The sequence below is a fragment of the Periophthalmus magnuspinnatus genome, chromosome 16 (genome assembly GCF_009829125.3).
Source record: "Periophthalmus magnuspinnatus isolate fPerMag1 chromosome 16, fPerMag1.2.pri, whole genome shotgun sequence".
NCBI lineage: Eukaryota > Metazoa > Chordata > Actinopteri > Gobiiformes > Gobiidae > Periophthalmus > Periophthalmus magnuspinnatus.
This window is the reverse complement of record NC_047141.1, coordinates 793,172-808,367: the sequence shown is the minus strand read 5'-3', so window position 1 is coordinate 808,367 and position 15,196 is coordinate 793,172. Positions and strand designations below refer to the sequence as shown.

Sequence of the window (15,196 nt, the reverse complement as noted above, 5' to 3'; positions counted from 1 at the left end):
CTAAACCAGGACTAAACCAGGACTAAACCAGGACTAAACCAGGACTAAACCAGGACTAAATATATTTTCACACATTTTTATTTGACCCCAAAACTGACCTGAATCGAGTCCTGCACCGCGCTCGTATTTTGAGTCACTTCGTCCCACATCTTTAAAAAAAAAGGTCAACAACTGTTTCATAAAATTCAGATCCACAAATCCTTGCGTCACCGCGTTAAACTCGAGCACAAAACTGAAAATACGAGCTTTGAAGGTGGAAGTGTCACACACTGTTGTTGAAGTGTTTCATTCTAATGTTTAATCAAAGAAAGACTCAAATCAAAGAGCCGCTCCAGAGACGCAAGTAGGTTTACGCACACACCAGACCCCGCCCCTTTCACACAGACCCCGCCCCTTTCACGCAGACCGCGCCAAACCCCGTCCATTGGCACCAGCGTGCCCAAGCGGGCCCAGACTGCAGCTGCAACAGGGAAAACCTGTTATTAAAGAGAGCACCTGTCTCTCCTTCAGTCCTGGTTCAGTTCTGCTTTTGTTCTGGTTTTGACCTGGTTTAGTCCAAGTTTAGTCCTGGTTTAGTCCAGGTTTAGCTCTGGTTTAGTGCTGGCTTAGTCTTCGTTTAGAACTGGTTTAGTCTTGGTTTAGTGCTGGATTAGTCCTGTTTTCTTTTATTCCTGGTTAAGTACTGGCCTGGTTAAGTACTGGTTTAGTGCTGTTGAGTCCTGGTTAAGTCCTGGTTTAGTCCTGGTTAAATACAGGTTTAGTCCTGGTTTAGTCCTGGTTTATTCCTGGTTTAGTGCTGGTTTAATCCTGATTTAGTCCTGGTTTAGTTCTGGTTTAGTCCTGGTTTAGTCCTGGTGTAGTCCTGGTTTAGTCCCGGCTTAGTCCCAGTGTAGTCCTAGTTTAGTCCTGGTTTAGTCCTGGTGTAGTCCTGATTTAGTCCTGCTTTAGTCCTGCTTTAGTCCTGGTGTAGTCCTGGTGTAGTCCTGGTTTAGTCCTGATGTAGTCCTGGTGTAGTCTTGGTTTAGTCCTGGTGTGGTCCTGGTGTAGTCCTGGTTTAGTCCTGGTTTAGTCCTGCATTAGTCCTGCTTTAGTCCTGGTGTAGTCCTGGTGTAGTCCTGGTTTAATCCTGGTTTAGTCCTAGTTTAGTCCTGGTGTATGCCCTTTTCCCACTAATTTAGAAAATGTCACATTTTTCCACTGACATCACATGAATTATAAAAAGTGACATTTACAAAGAAAACCGTCTCTTGTCTTTTCTGTCTCTTGTGTCCCTTGTCTTTTCTGTTGCTTTTCTTTTGTCTTTTCTGTCTCTAGTCCTTTCTGTCTCTCGTCTCTCGTGTCTCTTGTTTCTCCTGTCTCTTGCTCTTTCTGTCTCTTGTATATTTTCTGTCTCCTGTCTTTTCTGTCTTGTCTCTCCATATGTTCTGTCCCCGGGGCTCCAGGGGGCGCTGCGCTGGCTCCGGGGCTCCAGGGGGCGCTGCGCTGGCTCTCTCTTCACGCAGCAGATCCACTACCGTCCGGCTCCTTCACATGTGTGGCTCAGAGTCCTTCAGCTGTACCTTCACACCATCTCGTGCCCTTTTTGTGGGTTTGTGCAGAAATATGTGGAGATAAACGCATAAAAATACGCGCGCATCTTCTGTGAGGACACGTGATCAGGATTCCGCACAGTTAGCACGAAAATTTCAGGTACATCTCTGGTATGAACATGTCAAAGGGACGGAGTGTGAAGGGTTTGTGTGTTCGCTTAGTGCGGAAGCCAACAGACAGTTAAAAGTCAGACCCATGGATCTATAATAAATAATAATAATACATTTTATTTATATAGACGCTTCACAATACATACAAGAATAAAATATCACAAAATTTAAAATCAAACATTAAAAGCAATTTTAAAGGTGGGGAGGTCAGAGCAGTCACGGAGGGGTTTATTTCTATATCTATGTCTATTTAAATAATCAACAAAAACAGTGAGGCTGCCAGGCGCTGTTGTGGTTGTGGCCTATTATGCGACTGGCCTAAGCACAGGTGTGAACTGTCTGACAGAAATCAGATGGAACTGTATCCATGATATACATAATCAGATAACTCCAGAAATCAGGTTATGATCAGATCTTTGGCGTACATGAACGTTTGAATCGCTCTAGAGGAACGGTGGAAACATGTAGGCTTCTTAAAGGTTTATCCGGGTCCTGTTTTCAGTGGATGTCACCCGATTAGAGCTGAACGATTCTTCAGGCAATACTGTGATAAGGTCCGGTTCACAGTTTACTTTCAAACTTGAATACATTTAGATCTGTCTTTGTTCTAAAATGTCGTTTGTGTGTGTTTTAAAGTGCGTAGTCCAGATAATGAGTACGATTTTCAAAATATTAGGCCTGTAGTCGACTAAATAAACTCTTGGTCGTCTATAGACATGTCTACCAATCGAGTGGTCGACTAAAAAGGGGGCGTGGCAAAAGCCCTCAAAACTATTTTGTACGTCTGTGTATCTGCCCCAGACTGCCCTCACAGACTACACCTGCAGGAGGAGATCATGCAAAAATTATTTATGTAAAAGAAAGTACTAGTAAGCTACCTTTATGTATAACAGATCAATTCAGTTCATCTTTATTCCGGATTTATGGTCCATTTTTAAAAACAGAATCAGAATCCGATAAGGACAGTGACAATATAAACAGTAAACATTTACGCTTCACAGCAGTGTCTCCACATCTTGGACTGAAGCAGATTGCGCTGAATCTCATGTTTGTGAGTGACATTATTATTTAAATTTCTGACTTATTCAGCTGCAAATAAAACTGTACAGTAAAGTTCTTAGTACAGCAGTGTCCACTCGAGCAGTGACAAATATCTCAGTCACACTAGTCCATCGCTTTACAAGAGCACTTGTAAAGCGTCATTATAATCCACCTGCAGCCTTTGGAGACTGGCTTTTTTGTAATGAGTCCAGAGGTGGGCATTGTATAATGGTGTACAATATGAAGTATGAGTTTTGATTTTTTTACAGATAAATATCAAACAAATCTTCTGCTGACGCCTCCTTTCTGCTGTTGTACCTAGGGATGCATCAATACTGAAACTGGTGTCTGATATCAGTGCCAATCCAAGAAATATATCTGGATGGGATATTTGTCAGATGATGTGGGTTCAGCTGAAATTTACTTGCTAATGTGGGCCTATGACATCTCATGCATACATTTATTCATACATACAAAGCTGTTCAGTATAAACAACATTTACCTAACACAGTTGGATCAGTTTTGTAATAATTGTTGTGGGGCAAAAATGCTATTCTCACTCCCTGCACTGTTATCAGGTAATATTGGTAGATACTTAAAGCCAGCTTGTCTGTATCATTATTGGAGCTGAAAAAGCTGGATCGGTGCATTAATTGTCTAATTGACTAAAGGACTACAGCTCTACAAATATGAATATGTTCACTTCTAACAATCAGTTGGTCTCAGTCAGTTAATCGCTGCAGCTCTAGTGAACATGTTTAGTGCCAAGTAAAGACCAGTATTAACTCTGTTAAAGAGTGTGTACCTGCTGTTTTTCAGTATGATGTCACTACTGAAGCTGAAGCCTGCGCTGACCTCTCTGCTGTCAGGTCAGTCCCTTCTCTCTGACCTCTGACCTTTTCTGATTTCATTAAAAAAAAAACATTTGTGGTTTTCCCATTGAGTACTGTGATTAGAATTAGATTTGTGATCTATATTTAATAAGTAGGATTCTGTTCAGAGTGCACTTTGCAAACAGGATCGACATCAGATATATGACTGAAATCTGAACTTTAATATCAGCCAAGTATCCCAGGCTTTTCAGAACATGTTTGTAGAAGTCTAAACTACAGGGATGTAAACTCAAACATTTCAATTATCTCTCTCTGTCTCTGCCTCAGTTTCCCATCATGCCTTGCTCCCCTCCCTGGCATCCCGGGCGGCGATGGCGACTTTAAACCAGATGCACCGAGCCGGGAAACCCAAGCGGCCTCCCCCCGCTCCAGGCGCAACATTCGGGCGACCGCAGCTCAAAGCCGTGGTGCTCAAAACCATGATCCGAAAACCAAAAAAGCCCAACTCGGCAAACAGGAAGTGTGCTCGTGTCCGGCTGTCCAATGGGAAGGAGGCAGTGGCATTTATACCTGGAGAAGGACACAACCTGCAGGAACACAATGTGGTTCTGGTCCAAGGAGGCCGGACCCAGGACCTACCTGGGGTTAGGCTGACTGTGGTCAGGGGCAAATACGACTGTGCACACGTGGTCAAGAAGAAACAGTGAAGTCAGGACTTGGTCTGGACCTAGTTTAGACCTGGCTGGTTCAGACCTGGTTCAGAAGAGGCTGCAGAGACTTGTAGACTGGTGGCATCTTCAGTATAAAACTGTATATGTGTTTAAGTGAAACAGACTAGAGTGATGGCCATGTCTGACTCTGAACACATGTTTTTCAGGTTGATGAAGTCGTCTGAAATAATCCTTCTGTTGCATTGTCCTGGTGCGCTCCTTCAGACAGTTAGTCTGTCTCCCTCTGTTGGCACAAATGTGTGACAACAACACTTAATAAAGGTTTATTTCATGTTTTATCATTAATAGTTGTTATAATTGAGTAATAATGCACAACAGTGGGTAAAGTTTATATTAAATTTCAATTTCAATTCAATTCATTTTATTTTTTGTAACGCCCAAAATCACAACAACAGTTGTCTCGAAGGGCGTTCATGTTTTGGTTGATGGGGGAAACCGGAGTACCCGGAGGAAACCCATCCAGACACGGGGAGAAACATGCAAAACTCCACACAGAAAGGCCTGGGCGACCCGGGGATCGAACCAAACCTTCTTGCTGTGAGGCATGAGTGTTGCCACTCAGCCACCGTGCTGCCTACACACAAAAACAAAACAACAGGAAAAATCAGACAAAACAAGAAAAATCGGCCAGGCGATTAAGGCGGTTAAAGACCAGAGGTGGGCAGTATTCAGTTACTTAAGTAACATTTTAATAGTACTGCTTAAAGTAGTCTTCAGACCCCATACTCCTCTTTGAGTAATATACTGTACAGTGTAACAGTACTCCTACTTGAGTAATTTATTGTACAGTGTAACAGTACCCTTATTTGTGTAATAGATTGTACTAACTACTCTTACTTGAAGAAAAGTTGTGTGTAAGTCTAGTTTGTCTAATTTTTGTGTCCTATTTTTTTAATACCAGATTATGTGCATTGCTCACATTATGCTTACATTAAGCTCACAATTTCACAGTACTTTTACTTGAATACATTTTGACTACCACATGTGTTGAGTGAAATACATTATGGGCTCTATGGTCTTTATTTTGATGTGTATAATTCCTGCTAATTATGATCTACTGTCAGAACAGTGGACCTCAAAAGTGAACGCTGCCCCCAGTTCTGGAAGAACATCTCCCATTCATTTATTTATCCCATAGACTTTACAGCACATATGTCAAACTCAAGGCCCGGGGGCCAAATGTGGCCCTCCACACCATTTCATTTGGCCCTCGACAGGGTAAACTAAAAGGTATGATGGTCTTAAAATGTAATTTTATCAGGAGATAAGCAGTTACACAGCCACATTTTTACATCTAGTCTAATGCATATGCAATATTTGTAACTTGAACAAGTAATAAATACAGAAACAGTTAATTAACAAGTTAAAAAGTAGTTAGATTTATTTTACATCCGGCACTTTGAAGGCAGCTATTTTGCTAATGTGGCCCCCGGTGAAAATATGTTTGACACCCCTGCTTTACAGTATTAAAAGTGTAAAAGCTCAGGGTAATCAGCTCTGTGGCAACTAATGACCACAAATCTGTTTCTGAAACTTCATAAACCGCTGAGTTATTAAAACATTTCACAGAATCCTGCATTTTAAACAACCTTTTTTGGATTTAAAACAACTCTTATAGATTTTAGTTAGCATGTAGCTGGTTTGCCTTTGAACTCTTAATATTTAAATTTTTCCAAAAGTCTATGGGAAAAATGTATGGCAAATTTACTTCCAGAACTGGAGCAGACTTCCTATTCTGTTAGCTCCTCCCTTCAGACAGATATAAGGCAATCTGAGCAGAACTGAAGAAGCGGCTTGGATGAGCGGCCAAACGTCTTCACTCTAAAACTTTTGTCCAGTGACATTATAGAGTTTTCTTTAGCTGTGTATATGGTGCATTACCTACTACTCATAGTCATTTTGGCAATTTTACTGCAAACTAGGTACATATGCACTTCAAAAATGTATAAAAATGGATGTCCTGCTTCCAGGTTCTCTGCAATTTCAGCACAAATGAGCTCACCTGTTGTAGTTCAGCTAAATCAGTTATTTTTGGTCAGATTGTGTTACAATACAGTTTAGATTATAGTCTAATTTGTGTATCAGAGATTCAGACAGAGCAGTGCCTACGGTTCACACCCCCAGGGAATGTTGATGGTCTCATCAGCTGCAAAGTATCAATAGAGTGTGGAAATAAAGCAATCCAAGGCAAGATTGTACCTTTCATTTTATTTGAACAACACTGCCGCCTAGAGACTCACAGGGGGAAGAGCAGTGTGCTGCCCTCTACAGACTCACAGAGGGAAGCGCAGTGTGTCACCCCTCTACAGACTCACAGCGGGAAGCGCAGTGTGCTGCCCCCTACAGACTCACAGGGGGAAGAGCAGGAAGCCGCTGAAGGTGCTGTGGTGGTTGGAGTTGTCCCAGATTTGCGTCTCGTGCCAGAGGACCATCTTGAGCGTATCTCCCTTCTCCAACAGCAGGGCGGCGCCGTTGGAGGCCGTGTCACTGCCAGGGCCTGATGGCTGTTCGTGAGCGATGAGTTCGATCCGAGCATTGTTCCTGTACATCACTGCGCTCATGGGGTATTCCGTGGGAGCATTAGCTGTGAAGCGCACATAGTACACACCACGTACCGGAGCTGTGAACACGCCTGAGGAGCAGAGCGGCAGGGTGGTTAGCCTCAATCTGAGTGTGCATGTCCTCTCTGTGTCACTATGGCAGAGTGGTTATCCTGAGGTTGTGGGTTAGACTCCTACCTGTCTCTGGGTTGTAGGCCTGTCCGATGTTAGTGAGGACATCTCTGTAGATCAGATCTTTGCTTCCTGAGGTGGTTTTCTGGAGCCCGTTTCCTCCGAGAGACGCAGCGAATGCCACTTTGGGAGAATCTATGACACAGCATCCGGACAGGGTTATAATGTGATTAGAGGACACAAACAGGGTACAGTCTTGGTCCAGTCCTGGTTTTGGGGCAGACCTGTTATGTCCTTCAGTGCATCCTCAGTGGCGTTGAGTCTCTTTTGGATCTCTGTAACACAAACACATGGTCTCAGTGAGCTCTAAAGCCTGGTGTCCATGTCAACATTGACTCATCTTACAATACTTTTGATAATACATTAGAACATAGAGGAATTTAAAGTTGTAAGATGGAACATTCTCACTGTTCAATGGTTCACACGACCAAAGATTATCTGAGAGAATATCAGGCTCTACGCTCCTACTGATAACGTCCTAGTGGTCATGGTGTTAAATGAGGATAGTGCTACATGCTAGCTGTGTGTTAACACATTGTTGAATCGTTGATGAAAAAAGAGTAACTGTTACGCTGTCAATCAAACCTGTTGCTAATGCTAGCTGAGTGACCTCGAGAAAAGAGGGCACCTGATTTGTCTGTTATTAATGTTCATATCTTAATTTACGGACACAATAGTGTGAAATGAAAAAAACAGATTCATGTAGAATGAGTTAAAACCAACATTTTAAGACCAAATGATGAGCCTGACAGCAGCAGAGGTGGGCCATGGCAACGGTTTTTCAATAGAAAATGAATTAGAGAGTTGAAGAAGCCGAATTGCGCCCATTCTCACTTCCTAAGGAGCTCAACAGTGACCACCTGCTGGAACATTCCCAAGCGCTTTGAAAACTGCGGTTATCAAGCCTCTCCTAAAGAAGAGCAGTCTTGATGCCACAATATTGAACAATTATCAACCGATCTCAAATCGGCCGTTTTTAGGCAAAGTCCTCGAAAAAGTTGTTTACCAACAACTTATTAACTTCCTCGAAATGATCAACTCCTTTGATGTTTTCCAATCAGGTTTTAGACCCCACCACAGCACTGAGAATGCTCTTATCAAGGTGACAAATGACATCCGCCTGAACACTGATGAGGCAAAGTCTCAGTCTTGATCCTGTTAGATCTGAGTGCTGCCTTTGACACTGTGGATCATGGGATTCTCTTACAGAGACTAGGGGACTGGGTGGGCATATCTGGTACTGAACTAAACTGGTTCAAGTCCTATTTAGAAAACAGGGAGTACTTTGTTGAAATTGGAAAATGTATATCAGATAAAATGTTCCTGACCTGTGGGGTACCCCAGGGTTCAATCTTGGGACCCCTGCTGTTCAATCTTTACATGCTGCCGTTAGGCCAGTTAATACACAGCAATAATGTGCCTTACCACAACTATGCAGATGACACTCAGATCTATGTCTCACTGGCAGCAGGTGAATATGGACCAGTGGATTCACTCTGCCACTGCATTCAGCATATCAGTGTGTGGATGCAAAACAACTTTCTTCTGCTAAACTCAGACAAGACTGATGTCATCATCTTTGGCCCACAGAAACATAGAGAAAGTGTCAGCAGTCACCTCCAGTCTCTCTCTCTCTAAAACCGTCAAATCAGGCTAGAAATCTAGGGGTAACAATGGACTCAGACTTGAACTTTAACAGCCATATCAAATCAATAACATCTGCAGCTTTTTACCACCTAAAAACATTGCAAAAATCAAATGTATACTGTCAAAGCCAGACTTAGAGAGACTTATCCATGCATTTGCCTCCAGTAGGTTAGACTACTGTAACGGCCTGCTCACTGGCCTCTCCAAACGAGCCTTAACACAGCTGCAGTACATCCAGAACGCTGCTGCTCGGGTCCTGACTAGAACCAGGAAGTACGAGCACATAAGTCCTGTGCTCAGGTCTCTGCACTGGCTTCCTGTAGCTCAAAGAATAGACTTTAAAGCAGCTCTGCTTGTGTATAAGTCTCTCCATGGCCTAGGTCCAAAGTATATCTCCGACATGTTAGTGCCATATGAACCATCTCGCAATTTGAGGACTTCAGGGATCGGCCTCCTGCTGGTGCCCAGAGTCAAGACTAAACATGGGGAATCAGCATTTAAGTTTTATGCAGCTAAAACTTGGAACAGTCTTCCTGAAGATGTGAGACAGGCCTCTACTTTGACAATATTTAAATCCAGGCTCAAAACGGTTCTGTTTAGCTGTGCATACGACTGAAAGGTTTTTACTCTGCACTCTTCTTTTTTAATGGTAAATTTATGATGAAAAAAGAAACATGGACTGATGGACTTTTATTAGACATAGTAAAGTGACAGGAAAGTATTTGAGAAGTGACAGGAAAGTTTTTTTTGTAAAGTAATGGGAAAGTTCTTAAACTAAGCAAGACAGTGTTTAAACAGTGCGAGAGAGTTTTTAAAGGGTGCAAACGAATGGGTGAGAGAGTTGCAGATTGGGTGATTATTTATGTTTTGATTTGTGTGATTTTAATGTCTTTCATATTCTGTAAAGCACTTTGAATTACCTTGTGTACGAATTGTGCTATACAAATAAACTTACCTTGCCTTGCCTTGCCTTAAGTACAAAAAGCATGTTTAAAATGCTCAGCAGTTTATGAAGTTTCAGAAACATATTTGAAACAAAATTATATGGCCATTGGTTATAACAGCGCTGATTAGCCCCGTACTTTCAGACTTCAGAAAGACTATGAGAAAAATGAATGAAAAATTTACTTCTGGAACCTGGAGCTGGTTCCAGAGTTCCATCAAATGTGTATTTATATATACAGTGTATGGTCTTACCCTGGTTCTCCTGCTGGAGCACAGTGAGTGACGCCTGCAGCTCCCTCATCTCTGAGTCCAGGTCTCTCTGCGCCGGAGGCTCGTCCACTCTGTCAACAACAACAACGTTAAACAGCAACAACATTGTTTAAAGCAGACGTATTCTGTAAAATCAGAGCTTTTAGAGGGCGCTGTTTTACTTATGGACAATATTAACTGTAACACATAACAGAGCTGAGTGCTGCCCTCTACAGGTTCACAGAGGGAAGAGCAATGTGCTGCCCTCTACAGACTCACAGGGGGAAGAGCAGTGTGCTGCCCTCTACAGACTCACAGAGGGAAGCGCAGTGTGTCACCCCTCTACAGACTCACAGCGGGAAGCGCAGTGTGCTGCCCCCTACAGACTCACAGGGGGAAGAGCAGGAAGCCGCTGAAGGTGCTGTGGTGATTGGAGTTGTCCCAGATTTGCGTCTCGTGCCAGAGGACCATCTTCAGAGTATCTCCCTTCTCCAACAGCAGGGCGGCGCCGTTGGAGGCCGTGTCACTGCCGGGGCCTGATGGCTGTTCGTGAGCGATGAGCTCGATCCGAGCATTGTTCCTGTACATCACTGCGCTCATGGGGTATTCTGTGGGAGCATTAGCTGTGAAGCGCACATAGTACACACCACGTACCGGAGCTGTGAACACGCCTGAGGAGCAGAGCGGCAGAGTGGTTAGTGTCAGCTTTTCCCGGAGGCACACCGCAAACAAAAGTCCAGTAGGCTCAAGTAGATCCATAAACCAGGTTCTTTATTTCGGCACAGGCATCATTCAAACTGATTCAACATCATGATCTCTTCATCTCCTAATTTTACATCTCCAGAGAGGGCTCTATATACTAGTAGCACACGTCACATTCTCTTAATGATTAGCTTAGAATATACAGACATGTACATGTTATCTGGGTTCAATGAAGACAAAGTCAGCATGCTGATCTGGTCTTTCTTAAGAAACACACGTCTTGCACGTTTTGGTACAAAAATGCACATAGCACTTCCACGTCCATGTATGTTCCAAGTACATTATGACATCATCGTGCCACACTGGCACCCACAAAAACATACAGGTCAAAGTATAATATATCAAGTATAATAATATCATGTTACATGAAACATTAATCTCACATTAGCCTCAATCTGAGTGTGCATGTCCTCTCTGTGTCACTATGGCAGAGTGGTTATCCTGAGGTTGTGGGTTAGACTCCTACCTGTTTCTGGGTTGTAAGCCTGTCCGATGTTAGTGAGGACATCTCTGTAGATCAGATCTTTGCTTCCTGAGGTGGTTTTCTGGAGCCCGTTTCCTCCAAGAGATGCAGCAAATGCCACCTTGGGTATTTCTGAAACAGGGCCATAATAATAATAGTTGCAGTGAGTTTGGAGTGAGACTTGGAGCTGTAAATGACGTGTGTCACAGAGTGAACAGCTCTAACCTCTGGCTCTCTGCAGCTCCTTCTCAGCCACGTTCAGACGTGCGAACATCACTGGAACAAAGCATCAATTAAACATATGTAACAACCCTTCTGCAGTCATGTCTCACATAACTCACTGTTACTGTATCACCTCAAGGTCCTAACAAGGGGTGAACAATTTGGGAAAAATATTTAATTGTGATTTTTCTGACAAATTGTTCAGCCCTTGATGTTGAAACTCCTCCTATGCACATCACACTGGGGAGGAGAGGATTTTTTTCATTGTTACCAAAGTGCGATGCTGCAGAATCCTATGCATATCACAGATTAAGAAAATAAAATTGTTGAAGGAACTGCATACATCACAGGGGCGTGTACCAGTGATGGTGAAAAAAGGGGTAGCATAGCATTTAGCAACGCTGTCAATCCAACCTGTTGTTAACACTAGTGGGAGGGACCTCAGGGAAAGAAGGCACCTGATTTGTCTGATATTAATGTTCAAATCTTGACTTAGGGACAAAATAGTTAAATAAAGAACTTATTATCATGTAGAGCAGGTTAGTATGAACATTTTAAGACCAAACTGACAAGCCTGACAGCAGCAGTTACAGAGAGATGGGTGACAGTTTTTCAATAGAAAATTAATTGGAACTGACAGAGTGGATGCTCACTTCCTGTTTGGAATATGGCAGCTAGTGGGTTAGCTATGTCCTTTTATATATGCAGACTCCTCACCTGAGCGCTCGGTCTTCAGCTCCTCCAGGTCGGTGCGGAGCTTCTGTAGCAGCTCCGAGGTCTTTGGGCTCTGGGCCGATCCGAGTTGGGCCACTCCCAACAGGATAAGGAGCAGAGCCAGAGGCAGCAAGACTTTCACAGACATGATTCAACTGGACTCAGGATTCAGGGGACATGGTCTACGTTTATATAGTCTAGTCCACTTTGGTCACTGAACCTCCACCTCAAACACTATTGAATGACAGCACACAGACATGGTTCTAGACTTGCATAACCTAAGTGCATGCAATAGATGCATGCGACATGCTCAACAGACTTAGCCTACATACAGAAACTGCAAACAATAGCTGTTTACAGTGTAGTTAGTTCCACCTTATGATGTCATGTGGTAACACAGGAAGTGCTCCACTGTGTTTTTAAACCCTTCTTCCTGTAAAATTTATCACCAAATGGCAGACGACACAGGTGGTAGAGAAGGTTTTCAAGGAGGTTTTGGAGCTGGCAGCCGTGGTTGGGGCCTTGGACGCAGCAGGGGCCTCTGGAGGAGATCTACCTGTACCCATCAAGGAGTCTGAGATCACTGACTTTTTCTTGGGATCTGGTCTCAAAGATGAGGTTCTTAAAATCATGTCTGTTCAGGAGCAGATCAGGGGCTGGACAGCATACCAGGTTTAAGGCCTTTGTTGCCATTGGAGATTACAATGGCCATGTTGGACTGGGAGTCAACTGTTCCAAAGAGGTGGCCACTGCTATTTGTGCAAACCCCATACTGTCCCCTGCAAGGTGACTGAGCACTGTGGCTCTGTCCTGATGCGTCTGATCCTTTCTCCTCGTGGTATTGGCATTGTGTCTGCCCCTGTGCCCAAGAAGCTGCTCATGATGGCTGATATTGATGACTACTACACCGCTGTCAGAGGCTGCACAGTCACACTTGGCAACTTTGCCAAGGCCACCTTTGATTCAATCTCCAAGACTTACAGCTACGTGACCCTTGACCTCTGGAAGGAAACTGTCTTTGCAAAGTTTCCATACCAGGAAATCACTGACCATTTGGCCAAGCATGACAGCAGGGTGAATATGCAGAGGGGACAGGCGGCTGTAACTGCAACCTCCTAAGACTTTTGTACAGCTGAATTTTTTTAATAAAACATTTCTGGGTTTTAAACTCCAAAAGCCTTCAGTAGAATCATGGAGAATTTAAAGCCTTGGAATTAAAGGTAAAAGGAGCTGTTAACCTAACGATGAGCTTTGAGATGTAGACAGACTAATAATAAAGTGTTACTCAAGCATATGTGAATGAAACAAAACACAACTCCATGTATGTTTTTGAGGAGGTAACAGCATAAGAACATTTGAACTTATAGGAGTTGAGATGAAGCGATATATAGATCGGCCGATATATCAGGCCAATATTTGCACTTTTCAGCACATTGGCTATTGGCCTTAAGTCTCCAAAACAGACCGATATTTACATTTGCCTGACCTGCTGACTTAAGAGTACACACAAAGCTTTATTTGAACTCTAGTACAAAGAGATAACTGCACAAAATGTAACACTCTTATAGGTTTGTGGTAAAAAAAAAAAAAAAAAAAAAAAGGACTGAGGCAAGTTTGTAGTAAATTTAAAGTACAGTACATCATTTTGGGAAAATTATGAAAATGGGCATTACATATCAGCTTAAAAAAACAGTTTATCTCTATATAGGACCTTTAACCTTAACCTATTTTAACCCATATCTGACCCATTTTTTTCATCTTTATGTTTGCTCTGCTCTGATATGCTCATAGATCAGCTTCTTCTCTTATGTAACTCCTCAGTGGACATCTCTCATTGATCTGCTGAGGACCAAGGCATTATGATTGTGATTGGACTTGTGATTTATGTTTTAATAATAAGATTCTGTTCAAAGTTCACATTTTGCACACCTCTAGACCTCTGGACTGTTAGAAAAACCTGTCTCCCATTAATACAGGAGACTATGGTGCCCTCCAAAGTCTAAAAACAAACTAGACTACAATGGCATAAAAAAAATAGACTCTATTGCACATTATATTATCATAAACTTAAAAGAGACTGCACTGGTGAATTTCAAGCCATGTTATAATGTTACCTCCTCAGAAATATACTTGGAGTTGTGATTTGTTTCATTCACACATCAGCTACCTTTTGCCATTAGTTTGGCAATTCCATGGCTGAAATTTTCCAAATGATTATGCAAACAAACAAACCATCGAACCAACAACCAAACTGCTAAACAAACAACCAAACAAACCACCAAACAAACCATCAAACAAAACACACCACCAAACAAAACACAGAATAAAACAAACCACCAACCAAACACCAAGTAAAAATAAACCACGATACAAACCACCAAACAAACTACCAAACAAACTACCAAACAAACCACCAAACAAACCACCAAACCACAACCAAACAAACCACCAAAAAACAAACCATCAAACGAACAAACAAACTACTAAACAAACCACCAAACAAACCATCAAACCATCAAACAAACCACCAAACAAACCACCACACAAACCACCAAACAAACCACCAAACAAACCACCAAACAAAACATCAAACAAAACACACCACCGAACAAACCACACCACCAAACAAACCACAGAATAAAACAAACTACCAAACACACCAGCAAACAAACCACCAAACCACAACCAAACACACCAGCAAACAAACCACCAAACCACAACCAAACACACCAGCAAACAAACCACCAAACCACAACCAAATACACCAGCAAACAAACCACCAAACCACCAAAAAACAAACCATCAAACAAGCAACCAAACTACCAAATAAACCACCAAAGAAACCATCAAACAAACCATGAAACACACCACCAAACAAACCACCAAACCACAACCAAACAAACCACCAAAAAACAAACCATTAAACAAACAACCAAACTACCAAGCAAACCACCAAACAAACTACCAAACAAACCATCAAACAAACTACCAAACAAACCATCAAACAAAAAAAACCCCAAAAAAAACAACACTTTTTTCTCGCCTTCTCTCTTTCTCTCATTCTAACCTGTCATTCTCTCTCTTTCTCTCCCTTTTCTTTCTCTCTCATCTCTCCTTCTGTCTCTCTCCCCTCACCCTCCCTCTCTCTCTAACCTGT

At 42.5% G+C, this 15,196-nt stretch overlaps 2 protein-coding genes and 1 pseudogene across 2 annotated transcripts; 2 read left to right on the top strand and 1 right to left on the bottom strand.

The window, feature by feature from the left end:
- The first annotated feature begins 1,522 nt into the window (after nt 1-1,522).
- mrps12 (mitochondrial ribosomal protein S12) lies at nt 1,523-4,626 on the top strand. Its single transcript, XM_033980960.2, has 3 exons — nt 1,523-1,689; nt 3,561-3,610; nt 3,902-4,626. The coding sequence occupies exons 2-3, from the start codon at nt 3,562-3,564 to the stop codon at nt 4,279-4,281; spliced, it is 429 nt and encodes a 142-aa protein (XP_033836851.1). The 5' UTR covers nt 1,523-1,689; nt 3,561; the 3' UTR covers nt 4,282-4,626.
- Nucleotides 4,627-6,626: 2,000 nt separating this feature from the next.
- On the bottom strand, nt 6,627-12,187 carry LOC117383411 (uncharacterized). Its single transcript, XM_033980589.2, has 8 exons — nt 12,043-12,187; nt 11,329-11,379; nt 11,107-11,235; nt 10,270-10,549; nt 9,882-9,970; nt 7,262-7,312; nt 7,044-7,172; nt 6,627-6,937 (listed from the first exon to the last, which is right to left on the bottom strand). The coding sequence occupies exons 1-8, from the start codon at nt 12,185-12,187 to the stop codon at nt 6,654-6,656; spliced, it is 1,158 nt and encodes a 385-aa protein (XP_033836480.1). The 3' UTR covers nt 6,627-6,653.
- A 304-nt stretch (nt 12,188-12,491) lies between these two features.
- On the top strand, nt 12,492-13,192 carry LOC117383741 (40S ribosomal protein S2-like; annotated as a pseudogene).
- Nucleotides 13,193-15,196: the final 2,004 nt, after the last annotated feature.